General features: G+C 37.2%; 1 protein-coding gene across 8 annotated transcripts in view; it reads left to right on the top strand.

The window, feature by feature from the left end:
* MLLT10 (MLLT10 histone lysine methyltransferase DOT1L cofactor) overlaps positions 1-15,018 on the top strand; it is a 250,065-nt gene that overhangs the window by 216,934 nt on the left and 18,113 nt on the right. For all 8 annotated transcript variants that reach the window (XM_068561150.1, XM_068561136.1, XM_068561157.1 and 5 more), the window contains one exon: positions 3,608-3,786. In XM_068561150.1, coding sequence (XP_068417251.1) covers positions 3,608-3,786 — 179 coding nt within the window. The remainder of the gene's footprint in view (positions 1-3,607; positions 3,787-15,018) is intronic.

Consider the following 15,018-nt stretch of genomic DNA (forward strand, 5'->3'; position numbering starts at 1 on the left):
GAGTACTTATTAGCTCTGCTGTGAGACTATAAGTTCTTTGAAGGATGAATTCCTTTCTGTTCTTTACTATCTTCATTGCCTTTTTAAAAATTACTATTAGAACCTCAGTAAGTATTTGTTGAAAGAACTATGGGGTAAACAACTTAAAACAATTTTTTTTTCTCACCTACGTGCCTGTCCTTTGGAATGTAGGTTTATAAATATTCACTGCATTTATGTGCTCTTTTCTGTCCTCCACAGCCAAACTTCTTAAAAGAGTTATCTTGCCAAAATTTCATGTTACTTTTCATGACTCCTTTTTCTGGCTTTACCTTAAATGACCAATAGAATTATTTGACCTTTTCTTTTGAAATTCTCTTAGGTGGTTTCTAAGATCCTCTCTCTTTGTTTCCTTATTTTGTTCTTTGTGGTCCGTCTTTCTTTGTCTACCCTTTAAATGGTAATGTTCCCTAGGTCCTGTCTTTAGTCCTCTTCTCTTGAGCACACTGAGAACTTCCCTGGTTGATCTCAATTTTCCTTGCCTTGCCTTGCCTTTGACCAGCTTCCATATCACAGGTTTTTAATCAAATACTTACAGGAGCTAGGTAGGTAACATAAATGAGTGACGAAGAGGTGAAGCATAAGGAATGGTGGGACTCTGGTGGATTAAAGAATCAATGCCCTGTCCAGGGCTCCAGCAGATTGTTGCGGTTTCAGAATATAGTATCCAGTGTTGACAGAGCTTCAGGTTTTTCAGGAGAAATTAGAAATCTAGACTTTTTAATATGAAATTTCCATGTTTCGAAATATGAACTAGTTAGCAAGCCAACAATAAGCCTTTTTGAGTTTTCACATTTACTTATTCTATCTTTGTCATCCTTCTGACTCCTGATTTGTATCTCCAGACCTGATTTTTCTGCTGAGCTTCAGGCTCATCCCATTCTGTTTTAGATGATCTAGGAGTTTTGTGTCCCACAGGCATCTCAAAGACTGTGATGATCAACCTCAACCTCAAACATGTAATTAGGAAGTGGTTTCGGTTGTAAAGTCACATGGCTATGAGTTTGACTCTTGGTTCTACCATCTACTAGGTCACTAAAGAAATTAGTTTATTTCTTCAAACTTCTGTTTTCTCTTATGTAAAATGGGAGTAATATTTACTTCATTGGTCTGTTGTCCTAGCACAGTGACCTACACATAGTAACAAGTGCTGGATACTCTCAGTTGCTGTTTCTACTTCAGTGAATGTTACCACTCTCACAATCACTTACTGGTGTTTAAGAGTCATTTTTGACTCTTCCCTCTTTTTTATTCTTCAGATCTAGTTAGTTACCAGTCCTATGAATGTTATCTTTCTAATGTCTCATTACTGCTGTTACCTTAGGTTTGTTTTTTTAAAATATTATTTTTGCTCATCAGTATCATTGTAGCAGCCCTTAACAGCTTTCTCAGTCTCTGTTTAAATCCCCTCCCCAATCTGTTCTCAGCCTTGTGCCAGTGATTTATTTATGTTTTGCTGAAACACCAATCTGATCACACCAAACTTCTGCTTATAATACTTCGGTGGCTTCCTATTGTCTCTTAAGTTTTTAACTTTTAACATTTTAACTTTTAATGTTCTGCTTGATTTGATTCCTGCTTATTTTTTAGCCTCATTTCTTGCTTAAGCTACACGGATGGTACTTATAAGTTCTTAGAATCTACCTGGCTCTGTGGCACATGTTTCTTCCTCAGAATGCCCTTCACCTCTGTCCTGCAGCTCCTTTAGAAATTAGCTTTAAAGGCACCCATCTCTCCCAGTTCGCTTTTTGACCCCATCCTCTCTCACTCCAGGTCTGGGTTAGATACCCCTCTTTATGCACTCATAGCCTCCCAAGGATATCTCTATCATAGTACTCTTCACGGTCTTTTGTAATTGTCTCTTTTTTCCACTAAGCTTCTTGAAGGCGGAGACCACATATCTTGAATGGCTTTGTATCTCTAGGGCTTAGAATAATGTCTGGCAAACAGTGAGCTCTCAGATGTTTGTGGAATGAATGTATTTGTTAAGTGGATAAATTATCTTTATTCTGGAGAAATTGTAGATACAAAAAGGATCTTAGGAGCCTCAATTATAGTTGTAAGGCCTTTAAAAATGTCCCAATTTTTGTATTCCCCTTGTTTGAAGATTATAGGTACTTTTATTTATTATGAATCAGTAATATTTATATTCTTTAGAACAAAGTAAATTTTACTGTTGATATAAATAACTAATTATTGTTGCCTTCAAGCACTGTGTGTTCTCAAAAAATTTTCTTTGACTGTAGCCTACTTAGGTTCTTCTTTTCTGCTTTCCTCTTGTTTACAGTGTCAAGTTCTTAAGATCTTATTCACTCCCACCCCCCGCAGAGCCCTGGTTTGTTGTAAGATTTCTCAGCTTGCATCGCTGTTGACTCTGTGGGCCAGATACTTCTTAGTCGTGAGGAGCTGCCCTGTGCGCTGTGCGGTGTTGAGCGGCATCCCTGCCATCACCTACCAGGTGCCAGTAGCACCTCCTAGTTTTGACAACCAAAAATGTGTCCAGACATTGTCAGATGTCTCCTGTGAAGCAGGATCACCCCTGGTTCAGAACCCCACTGGTTTATAGAGATGCCTGTCTCTTAACCTTGATCCTCAAAGAGCCTTTCCTTCTCTGTGGACTCTTTGTTATCAGCATAAGAGCATGATCTCCCATCTTGAAAAAAAAAAAACAACCCACCAAACCCTTTTTAAAGTAACTCCTTGTTTCTTCTTAACTTTCGCTCATTTTCTCTTTCTGTCCTCTGTCCATCCACTTTTCTAGAGTGAATTGCTTCTACTCTTTCTTTGTGGCTTTTTACCCCTGTGGTGCTACTGAAAATGCTTTCAAATCTCTTTCCTCTTTCCCTGTGTTCTCTGAAGTGAATGCTACCACCACCTAGCTTTCCACGTCACCATCATCTCTTAATCCTCTGTTCCCTGGCCACCCCGACTGCTACTTAGATGCCCCATTCGGTCAGTCATAAAGCCCTGTTTATTCTACCTCCTGAGTATCTATAGAACCCACCTGTATTCTCTATTCTCACTGCTGTGTCCCGCCAGTGGCGTCAGGCTCTTTGTTGTTCTCGGAGTATCAAGTCTAGTCGTGTTCCATGTTATTTTCTACTCTGTAACGTGGATGACCTTTCTAAAACAAAGTCTCTTCCCATTTCAGACCTTTTCAATCATGAGTGCTGGGGCTCTAGTATCTGTATTTTTGAAAGGCTTACCAAGTGATTGTTATACAACTCTAATTTCTTCATTCTCCTATTTCAGAAACATGTCACTGCTCTTAGGAATTCCTAAAACCCTTGTTATTATTTTTACAAAGCACTTCCTGATGTGATCTCTGTCTCTTAACAAATCATCTTTGACCTATAAAAAATGTGTTGGTTTCTTTAAGACAAGTGCTTTATGAAAAGTCAGTATTTACACATTTAGTTACTGTTCTTTTTGACACCAATGAAATTTATCATTGTGGGAGGGATCAGGAGGAAATGTGGGTATTCTAACTTATCGATTAATGTTGTGTGTCTGTGACAGATTTGACTGCTAAATTATGAAATATTTAAATAAGGTTTTTTTCTTGTAGGTATTTATAGCAGCAGTGATGTAGCAGCATCATTTCCAAATGTAGCGTCTGGCTCAGGATCGAGTACTCCTGTCTCCAGTTCTCATTTACCTCAGCAACCTTCTGGGCATTTACAGCAAGTGGGAGCGCTCTCCCCGTCTGCTGGGTCGTCGGCACCCTCTGCTGTTGCTACAACTCAGGTAAATTATTACAGTGTCACAAGGTAACATGTACATCCGTTTGTCTTTTTGTTTTGTTTTAAACATCTTTATTGGAGTACAATTGCTTTACAATGGTGTGTTAGTTTCTGCTGTATAGCAGAGTGAATCAGCTAGACATATTCATGTGTCCCCATATCCCCTCCCTCTTGCGCCTCCCTCCCACCCTCGCTATCCCAGCCCTCTAGGTGGTCACAAAGCACCGAGCTGGTCTCCCTGTGCTATGCGGCTGCTTCCCACTAGCTATCTATTTACGTTTGGTAGTGTATATATGTTCATGCCACTCTCTCACTTCGTCCCAGTTTACCCTCCCCCCCTCCCCCCTCTCCGTGTCCTCAAGTCCATTCTCTACGTCTGCGTCTTTATTCCTGTCCTGCCCCTAGGTTCTTCAGAACCTTTTTTTTTTTTAGACTCCATATATATGTGTTAGCATACGGCGTTTGTTTTTCTCTTTCTGACTTACTTCACTCTGTATGACAGACTCTAGGTCCATCCACCTCACTACAAATAGCTCAGTTTTGTTTCTTTTTATGGCTGAGTAATATTCCATTGTATACATGTGCCACATCTTCTTTATCCGTTCATCTGTCCATGGACACTTAGGTAGCTTCCATGTCCTGGCTATTGTAAATAGAGCTGTGATGAACATTGTGGTACATGTCTCTTTGAATTGTGGTCTTCTCAGGGTATATGCCCAGTAGTGGGATTGCTGGGTCGTATGGTAGTTCTATTTTTAGTTTTTTAAGGAACCTCTATCCTGTTCTCCGTAGTGGCTGTATCAATTTACATTCCCACCAACAGTGTAAGAGGGTTCCCTTTTCTCCACACCCTCTCCAGCATTTATTGTTTCTAGATTTTTTGACGATGGCCGTTCTGACCGGTGTGAGGTGATATCTCATTGTAGTTTTGATTTGCATTTCTCTGATGATTAGTGATGTTGAGCATCTTTTCATGTGTTTGTTAGCAATCTGTATATCTTCTTTGGGGAAATGTCTATTTAGGTCTTCTGCCCATTTTTGGATTGGGTTGTTTGTTTTCTTGATACTGAGCTGCATGAGCTGCTTGTATATTTTGGAGATTAATCCTTTGTCAGTTGCTTCGTTTGCAAATGAAAGTAAGTTAGATTATAGGGGAGATAAATGAAATAGGGCTTCCTATAGGAATTTATAAAATATCTCAACCTGTATTGACACGAGTGGAAATAATACACATTTTTACATGATATTCATGGGAGAGCACAAAAGAATATGTTGACACCAACTGATTCTTTTCAATTTCTGAGTTTCTGATTTTGTCCTAATGATGTAAAATAGTAATTTGGGGGGAGCTTTTTATTCCCTCTTTTAAAAGTAGGACTTAAAAAGTATGAACCACTTTTGGACTTCTGTGGTTTAAAAAATTCCTTTCATAATTTTAAAATCACAGAAATAATATATGAATATCTGTAGTGTAAATTTTTAAAAACCAGTGAAGGAGAATATAGGATTAAGGGTGAATGATTCCTTTAAATACTTATATGGTGTTCTTTCTTATGAGAAAGAAGGAATATTTATAGTATTATAAATAATGGTGACTATGTTGGTGGTTTTGCATTTATTTATCCTTTTCCTTCATTTTAGATCTGGAACTTGATAGGTGACCTAGTCTACAGGAATGCTCTAAGAGCCAGAGTCAAACCAGAGAAATCATAATTATATAAATAGGATAGTAAATGGGCACAGCTGTGCGCGCACGCACACACGCACGCACACACACGCACACATGCGCACAGACACACACACGCAAACATGCACACACGCACAGGCACACACACGCAAACATGCACACACACGCGCACACATGTGCACACACGCACAGACACACACACACACACGCACACACCCTTACTCCCCATCCGCAACCCCCACGTTTCCTCAAAGGTAATAATTTAAAATTCCTAAAGTATATATATTTTTTCTTTATTTGGAATTCTTTATAATTTTATTATTTTCATTTTACCCAATGCCTCTAATAGTCTCAGAGTTTTAAGAAAATTATGACAAAGGCAAATGTCTAATTATAAACAACTAGTTAAGTAGTTGTTTGTAAGTTGCTGTAAACTTATGCTTTATGTATGTGTTCATAATGTCTATTGTACGGGCCTTAGAATATATGTACACTTTTCCAGCATTTTCTGTAAGTTGTACATTCAAAGCACAGCATTAAGTTATTTTTAAAGTATGTAATGGTGTAGTGCAAACGATCACCATTATAATTAGATCAAGAATTAGAATAAACAACAGTTCAGCACAGAAAAACAATGGCATGGTTAGTGGTATTGTCTTTGAAAATGAAAGTTAACAATTTGGTGAACTTCTCAATCTGAAGAAGGGGAGTTTGACTAGTTTAGGAGAGTTCTTCTCTAGCTCATTTCACTAGCCTTGGTGAGGTATAGGCATAATGATAGGGGTTTGGGGTTAGAGAGGGTGAAAGGATAAATGAGAAAATGGCTCTTATTAATAGTTTTATCTCTTTTAATTAAGTGTAACCATATGCTGTTGATAGCTTTATATCCTTGGAAAGAGTCTCACATGAACATTTTCAGTGTGTATTTTTCTTTCCTTTCTTTCTAAAAGTCTGTTTTAATTACCCTCTGGTTAATTCCAGGCTGAATTAAGCAAAAGTCTCATTTCTTCCCATTCATTATGTTTGTGGTTTTGGGGGTTGGCTTTAGGGAGGTGGGTGGGGGAAGTGGTAGTGAAAAGAAATTTATAGTTAGAGGGAAGATTCCACTTAACATATGACTCAGCTGAAGAACAAAGAAATCATAGTTGCAAGTAATCCAGGATTCAGTCCAATTAAAATCTTCACTGTTTATCCTCTTCCCTGTTTCAGTAAGATGGGTCTCTTATAAATATGATCATCCAGTGAGACTCACATGCTGCACGCCGAGACAGCTGCATCTGTGTTTCTGTCCAGCAGTAAACACTTTCTGCCTTCAAGCCGGAGCTTATTTAGCCTGGCTTATCTGGTGCTGCTGTAGCAACCATCAGTCTCCAGGCAACTGAGGCAGGTTGACCTCTGAGTTGAACTGAGTGCAGAACTACTTCAGTTTAGCTGCCTTAGACAATAGTATTGGTGTTGAATGTGCAAAGTGTGAATTTTCTAGGCAGTGTGCAAAGGAAAGGGTACAGAAATATTTAGAATAAATCGAATGTTTAGATAGAACTCCTAAAATTGTGATGCACTTGGTAATTTAATCTTCTTTCCAAAATGACAAAAGTTTATTTGTTTAACTTTCGTGTAGGCCTTGTATGTTTTCAGATCATGCAATTCAGTGTGTTTAGATAATCACATCCTGGCCTTTTATTTAGAGTTTCTTTATAGGTAGTTTATTTAAAAATGAAGAGAGTAGTGCTATAAGTGTGTAAATTAAAACTATCAATATTTAAAATATAATTATAGAAGCCTTGTTACGATTATTGAGAAAACCATCACACCAGCAAGCAAATGTTTTAAAAAACATAAATCAGAGAATAGAAGTGTTAAATTTGAACGATGTGTTGACTTTCCTACTTTCCCTCCCAAAAACTTAATGAAAGTAGTAATTTTTAGTGATGGGCTTGGTGCCAGCAGGATAAAAATCCGTAGGTCATTCTTGATCTTTCTGGCCTTGGTTTTAAGTAAGATAGACAGGCCTCTTCTTTGGTTTATTTGCTGTCTTAAGGATTGTTCCCAGGCAAGTGGTCAGGGAAGTAAGATCAGGAAGAGCTAATAGAAATTAAAAACTGAAACTAGATTTGTGCCTTTAATGGGGCAAAAAGGAGACACTTTTAAAAATGTGGGGAGACAAAGTCTGATGCTTAGCAGCCCTAATTTGAAAAAAACCTTTAAAAATGTTTGATAACCTAGTTTTATATTGTTTGATGTCAAATCCTTTTGCTTTATTTGATAAAATTGTTTTTAGGCTAATTATTCCTTCACAGATATCAGCAATATAGTTACAATTATAGTTCCTTAACATTATTGAGAGATAGAACTGCTGTCCTTGTGATGTTTTAATGATGGGTGCTCTGCTCTTGTATCATGGGTAGAGGTATAAATTAGTTTCTATAGGTGTGCCATTAATTTTTCATTTTGCCTTTCAAATTCCACTGTTTCTTAGTTCTGCATTCGTTCTGTTTTGTCTTTGGAGGAATTCTGGTGCTTTTGTTTGAAGGATGATTGCTTTAATAGAGTTTAAGACAGAATGTAATGAAAATGTATTCTAATATGTCTTGCATTCTGAGTTTTGCTTTTGGATACAGTCTTCATGTAGATAATCATGGTTCCTTGTTTACTCTGTGTTACTATTATAAAAATGATATAGGTTTAAAAGTAATTTAATTGAAGGAACTTCTAAGGTTTATTTATGTGATATTTAGTAAATGCAGATAAATTTAATTATTTTAAAGGTATAATTTAGTGACTAACGTTTTGCAGATTTCTGTGAGACTTTTACTTCAAGTATCTTAATTTTGGTGTGTGTGTTGGGGAGTTGTCTTAGATATAATCCTGATTTCCTTTCAGATGATGTCTGATAGGGCACTTTGATTCTGTTTGGGAAAATGGTTCAGTTTCCCAGGCCGATTCACCTGTCTTTGGAGGAGCTCTGACTTGATTAGTCAGAATGAAAGTTTCATCTATTTTATTTTATTTTATTTTACTTTATTTTATTGTTGTATCCTGCTTTTTTATTTATTTATTTATTTATTTATTTATTTATTTATTTATTTATTTATTTATTTTTAGGGCTGCATTGGGTCTTGCTGCACGCAGGCTTTCTCTAGTTGCGGCGAGCGGGGGCTACTCTTCGTTGTGGTGCGCGGGCTTCTCATTGCGGTGGCTTCTCTTGTTGCGGAGCACGGGCTCTAGGCACGTGGGCTTCAATAGTTGCGGTACGCGGGCTCAGTAGTTGTGGCTTGCGGGCTCTAGAGCGCAGGCTCAGTAGTTGTGGCACACGGGCTTAGTTGCTCTGCGGCATGTGAGATCTTCCCAGACCAGGGCTCGAACCCGTGTCCCCTGCATTGGCAGACGGATTCTTAACCGCTGCACCACCAGGGAAGTCCCTGTTTTAAATAATTACATAATGACTTGTAATTTTAAGGAAGTTCACATTCTGAGCAGAATAAGTTTTTATAAGTGCTTTCTAACTTTACTTTTGGGTGATGAAGAGGTTAAGTGACATAGATCATGAGTTGTGTTGAGGGGTATCTCTTTGAAAAAACATTCTTAGGAATTTTACTGTGTCTGTTTGTGTGGCACAATGCAAAATAGCAGAAATTTGGGTCCGAAATCCTAGATTCCTGGAGCATTGCTGTTCACTAGTGTGTCTGTAGGTAGGTCTTTTTTATTTGTGGATGTTGATTTTTTTTTCATATGTGAAATGGAATACTTTAAATACCTGTTCTACCTGCAGTACAGGTATATTCTGAAGTTCAAGCGAGAATAAGCACTTTGCAGACCATGAAGTACTTTGGAATTAATGGTTATTACACCCATTTAGTCATTTCACATAACAGCTGTTGACTAAGGTCTTTTCCATTCTTAAATTATTTCAATAGCCTCTTTAGTCCTAGGGACTTAATTTCCACCCCAAAAGGTAGGTGATATATTGATTAGGTATTGACCAATTAAGAAACCTGCTTAGAATTGGTGGTTATTCTGCACAGTCCTGTTGTTCAATCATGAGTGTTCATTGATGGTTTAACTACAATTTAATCCCTCCCACTACTTTATAAACTCAACTGTGGGGCATTTCAGCATTAGCCTAAACAATGGTTTTGAATACGTTAAGCTCCTAACAATTAGGGAGCAGTTTGGGGCATTGAATAAAGTGGAATGATGCAATTGAACCTGACAGCTTTAACAGTCAGCCTACTCATGGGACCTGAAAGTTGTTCACACATGGTTTCTTCTCTCATCACACGCTGAGTATTAAAGCCCGATGGTGGTAGCTGACACAGAAATGGGTCTGTTATCAGGATATATTTTAGAGTACAAAGTTCGGATTGAGTTGGAGAATATATGAAACTTTCTATTGTTCTCCAGTTTTTCCTGGAAACTTTTCTAGTCAAACAAATTGTGTATAAATTGTCATTAAAATATTTGAATCCTTACATTATATTTGCTGTATTGCTATGTTATTATAGAATATATAGATTAAAATATCATTGCATAATGAGACAATACTGTCCAATTTTTCTTAGGGAAATGTTTTACTCTGAAATATAGCCATGTTAATATCAGAATATAGTTGGCAAATTATGTTCTCTAATGAAGTTAATGGAAAAGATGGAAACCATAATAGCTTATGAAAAAAAGTTTTAAATAACAAGGTAAAGTTTGAGTGCTTGCCATCTGCCACGCATTCTTCTCAGCCCTTACGTGCAGTAACTCAAGTCTCACGGTATTCTTATGAGGAAGGTACTGTTTATATCTCCATTTTTACAGATGGAAATTGAAGACAGAGAGCTTTAGTGCCTCACCCAAGGTGAGATAGTTTGTCTTATGGCCGATATAGTGATAACAAAAAGTTTTTTCTTGTAAGAGTATGGATGAAGTAGGAATTTTTAAAAATAATACTGTTTAGTGAGCTGACAGTATTTCAGAAGAATGCATTTTTAAATCATGTGTCAGGGTTGGAAAGTTTGAAGAAGAAGCTACTGTGTTTTAGAGCTTGTTTGAATCATTTGACTTTAATGTTTATTGACAGGTTAATTGTGCATTTAAAAAATGCTTGCTATGACCTCTTCCTGTATGATTGAAGCATGATGTTTCATACTCACCTCTAAATGATGCATTGCAATGATACTTTCCAAAGGTGAAATTTTGATAGGTACTGTTCTTTCAAACCTAATTTTTCTTCTTTATACTTTATTTTTCTTCCTTTACCAACATTAGGGAGGGAAAAAATATTACCAAAACAATACCCACTTTTAAGTCTGATACTCAGATAATTGAGTAGATTTAGCCAGATTGTTTTCCTCTCTACTACTGACTCCTTTAGAATGAGCCAAGTGCCTAGGAGTTTGGTAGACTTACTTCACTTTACAACTAGAACTCTTTCAAAACTTCTCTGTGGTCATAAGGAGACATTTGAAATGTAAGAGGTGAACTATTAATGGGAACATTCAAGCTGAACTCTAATTTTAATCTTGTTAATATTTTAATAGGGTATGTCAGTCTACTTAGGAAACACTAAATTTCTCTGATTTATTTTGAGTTTCACTACTCCCTTGGTGTAGGGACTTGCATATCTTTCTAGATGCTTAACATAGTAAGTTATTCTAAATTTGCTAAGGGTATTCTTTGACTCAGGTACTAAGCATATTTTGCTTCACCGTGACTTAGATTTACCTCAGTAATTACTCAGTTTATTTTTACTTTACTTGGCTTTGGGTCCATCTTGTAAAATAATTATTACACTTAATGAGACTTTTACTCTAGGGTATTAGAATAGATATAGCATCTTGCGTGGAAGTGGTTCCTTCAATTATTAGTCTTAGGGAGGGAAAAAAAAACCTGTCTAAGGTATCATATATTTGGAAGTGAAAGCAGAAGTTTATTAAGGCAATATGAACTTATAATTTCATAAAATATTTTTATCTTGATCTAAAACCTGTTTTTACATTTTGAGTAGATGACTTCATTTCATCAGGACACTATAAAGCCAAGTAACCAGTTTTTTGGCAGTCATATTCTTTTTTTTTTTTTTTTTAAACGTCTTTATTGGAGTATAATTGCTTTACAGTGGTGTGTTAGTTTCTGCTGTATAACAAAGTGAATTAGCTATATGCATACATATACCCCTATATCCCCTCCCTCTTGTGCCTCCCTCCCACCCTCCCTACCCCACCCCTCTAGGTGGTCACAAAGCACCGAGCTGATCTCCCTGTGCCATGCAGCTGCTTCCCACTAGCTATCTATTTTTACATTTGGTAGTGTATATATGTCAATGCTACTCTTACTTCGTCCCAGCTTACCCTTCCCCCTCCCCGTGTCCTCAAGTCCATTCTCTACGTCTGTGTCTTTATACCTGTCCTATTATAAGGTATAATAGTACCTTATACCTGTCCTAGGTTCATCAGAACCATTTTTTTTTTAGATTCACATATATGTGTTAGCAGACGGTATTTGTTTTTCTCCTTCTGATCCGCTTCACTCTGTATGACAGACTCTAGGTCCATCCACCTCACTACAAATAATTTCATTTCTTTTTATGGCTGAGTAATCTTCCACTGCATATATGTGCCACATCTTCTTTATCCATTCATCTGTTGATGGACACTTACATAGCCTTTTTTGTTTTAGCTTCTTACTTTGAAATAATTTTTGGGTGTATAGAAAAGTTGCAAAACCAGTACAGAGTTTATGTGTATTGTGGATGCCTTCACTCAGCCTCCCCAGTGTTTAACAACTCATACTCTTTGTAGTGCCAATAGGCCTGAGAACATATTTGCCCACAGTAGACATTCTCTTTCCCAGGGAAGATAGAATTGAAATAAGGTATGTACTTCCTTCCAAACACAATTGCCGGTTTTTTTGTTTTTTTTTTTAATTGAAATCTAGTTGATTTACAATGTTGTGTTAATTTCAGGTATACAGCAAAGTGATTCAGTTATACATACATATATTTCTTTTTTTTTTTTTTTTTTCAGATTGTTTTCCCTTATAGTTCATTACAAAATACTGAGTATAGTTCCCTGTGCCATACAGTATGTCCTTGTTGGTTATCTATTTTATATATAGTTGTGTGTATATGTTAATCCCAAACTCCTAAGTTATCCCTCTGTCCCTTCCCCTTTCCTCTTTGGTAACCATAAGCTTGTTTTCCATGTCTGTGGGTATATTTCTGTTTTGTATATAAGTTCATCTGTACCTCTCTCTTTTTTTTTTTTTTTCAATTACACATGTGAGCTATATGATATGATTTTTTCTTTGGCTTACTTCACTTAGTATGATAATCTCTAGGTGCATCCATGTTGCTGCAAATGGCATTATTTCACTCTTTTTTATGGCTTAGTAGTAGTCCATTGTATATATGTACCACATCTCCTTTATCCATTCATCTGTCAATGGATGTTTAGGTTGTTTCCACGTCTTGGCTATTGTGAATAGTGCTGCTATGAACATTGTGGTGCATGTATCTTTTCGAATTATGGTTTTCTCTGGATATATGCCCAGGAGTGGGATTGCTGGATCATATGGTAGCTCTGTTTTTAGTTTTTTAAGGATCCTCCATACTGTTCTCCGTAGTGGCTGCACCAATTTACATTCCCACCAGCAGTGTAGGGGAGGGTTCCTTTTTCTCCACACCATCTCCAGCAACAACAACTGCCAGGTTTTTTTGTTTTGTTTTTTTTTAAAAGATAGTAGTCATCTTTTCCTTTTTAAATTTATTTATTTATTTATTTATTTTTGGCTGTGTTGGGTCTTCGTTTCTGTGCGAGGGCTTTCTCTAGTTGCGGTAAGCGGGGGCCACTCTTCATCGCGGTGCGCAGGCCTCTCACTATTGTGGCCTCTCTTGTTGCGGAGCACAGGCTCCAGACGCGCAGGCTCAGTAGTTGTGGCTCATGGGCCCAGTTGCTCCGCGGCATGTGGGATCTTCCCAGGGATCGAATCCGTGTCCCCTGCATTGGCAGGCGGATTCTCAACCACTGCACCACCAGGGAAGCCCCCAGCTGCCAGTTTTTATACCAGGTCTTCTGAAGCAGACCTATGGTACATTAGTAATTTGCTTTCAGTGCACTTTAAAAATCCATGTCCAAAGTGTGCTTTGGAGAACTGTGTATATATTGTTTCCTTTATTCCTTGTTCCACATTCCTTTTATATAAAAGCTTTCAGTGCCCTTTGTGCTTCATAACTAGCTTCTTTAGGTTCTCATGGACTTCCATGAATCTTAGTGCTTTCACTTATTAATAACGAAGGTTTTTGAGTCTACAAAATGCCAGTCATTATGTGTGTACTCTCCTCGTAAGTTGTGTGTCTCTTCTCTGCTCTCTCACTTATCCTTCTTTATTGCTACTAAGCTGAAGAATCTTTTCACTAAAATATTGGGAGTTTCTTGGCCCTAAGGTGCCTACAGAGTTATCAAGAGTTTCCAGCAGTAACCATTGTAAATATCATTTCAGAAGTGTTGGCCAAGCAGTGTCAGACATTTGTGGAATCTTTGGTAGCTCATGTTACCTGCTTAAAATGATGGTAATGACTTGAATTTTAACGTGGAGTGGTTTAGATGTTTTCATATACCACAAAACCCTACATGGTAAAATTAGTAATTCATTTTCAGTCTCTTGAAAATTTCTTGTTTAGATAAGTACAATAATTTTTAAAAGACAAAACTACCAGATAATTTTTAAACATTCAGAAAATTTGGGAAATTGATCATTCAGGATAATGAAGAATATATTTCTAATTTATTATTTTATTATTAATTTTACCTTTTCCTGCCATCTTTATAAAATACATCTTTCCTGCTTTGGAATTATGCTAACGATGATTGATTCTCTTCCTGTTGATAGTCATTATGGAAATCAGTTATGCTGTGCTGCTTTGCATTTTGATCCGTTAGTGTAGTGGGCGTAGTGTGTGATTCGGAAAGTAAGATGATTTGGAGACTACATCAAGAAATTTGAAGCTAACAAGGATAAATATAAAGCTCTTGACAGAAGGAACCCTTCCTGAAAGAGAATAGGATCTTTGATTCTTGTCAAGAGACTAAGGCAGCTCATAAAACTGATAATTGGAACTAGAAAAGCAGTTCAACTGGTATGATAATAGTTTTGATTCAGCCAGTGGATGAGTGCACAAACATGAGAGTCAAAGGATAGGATGCAGGTGCAGAGGCCCCTCCTGTCCATGTACTCAGAGCACAGCCCCACCAGCAGTCGGGAATGCACTCATTCTTGCTCGTATTTTTCTCTCTCCTCTCTTGCTGTCAGCTGTTACTTCTTGCTGCCAACAAAATGTCTCAAGATATTACTTTTTCTTCCTCTTTCTAATTAATTTTCCACTTCTAATCTGTTATATGCTTAGTTGATCTTTTTAGAATTGTGTCTAGAGTAAGTAAATTGGCTCTGCAAAGAGCATTTTTAAGTGTGAGGTGCCCAAGATTTTAAACTGGGTTACTGGTAACATCTGATCTTTCTGTGTGTCTCTTTGGATTTTTCTTGTTCTAAGTTATTTTATGAGTA

This window comes from Eschrichtius robustus, chromosome 1 (assembly GCF_028021215.1).
Source record: "Eschrichtius robustus isolate mEscRob2 chromosome 1, mEscRob2.pri, whole genome shotgun sequence".
In the NCBI taxonomy this organism is placed as follows: domain Eukaryota; kingdom Metazoa; phylum Chordata; class Mammalia; order Artiodactyla; family Eschrichtiidae; genus Eschrichtius; species Eschrichtius robustus.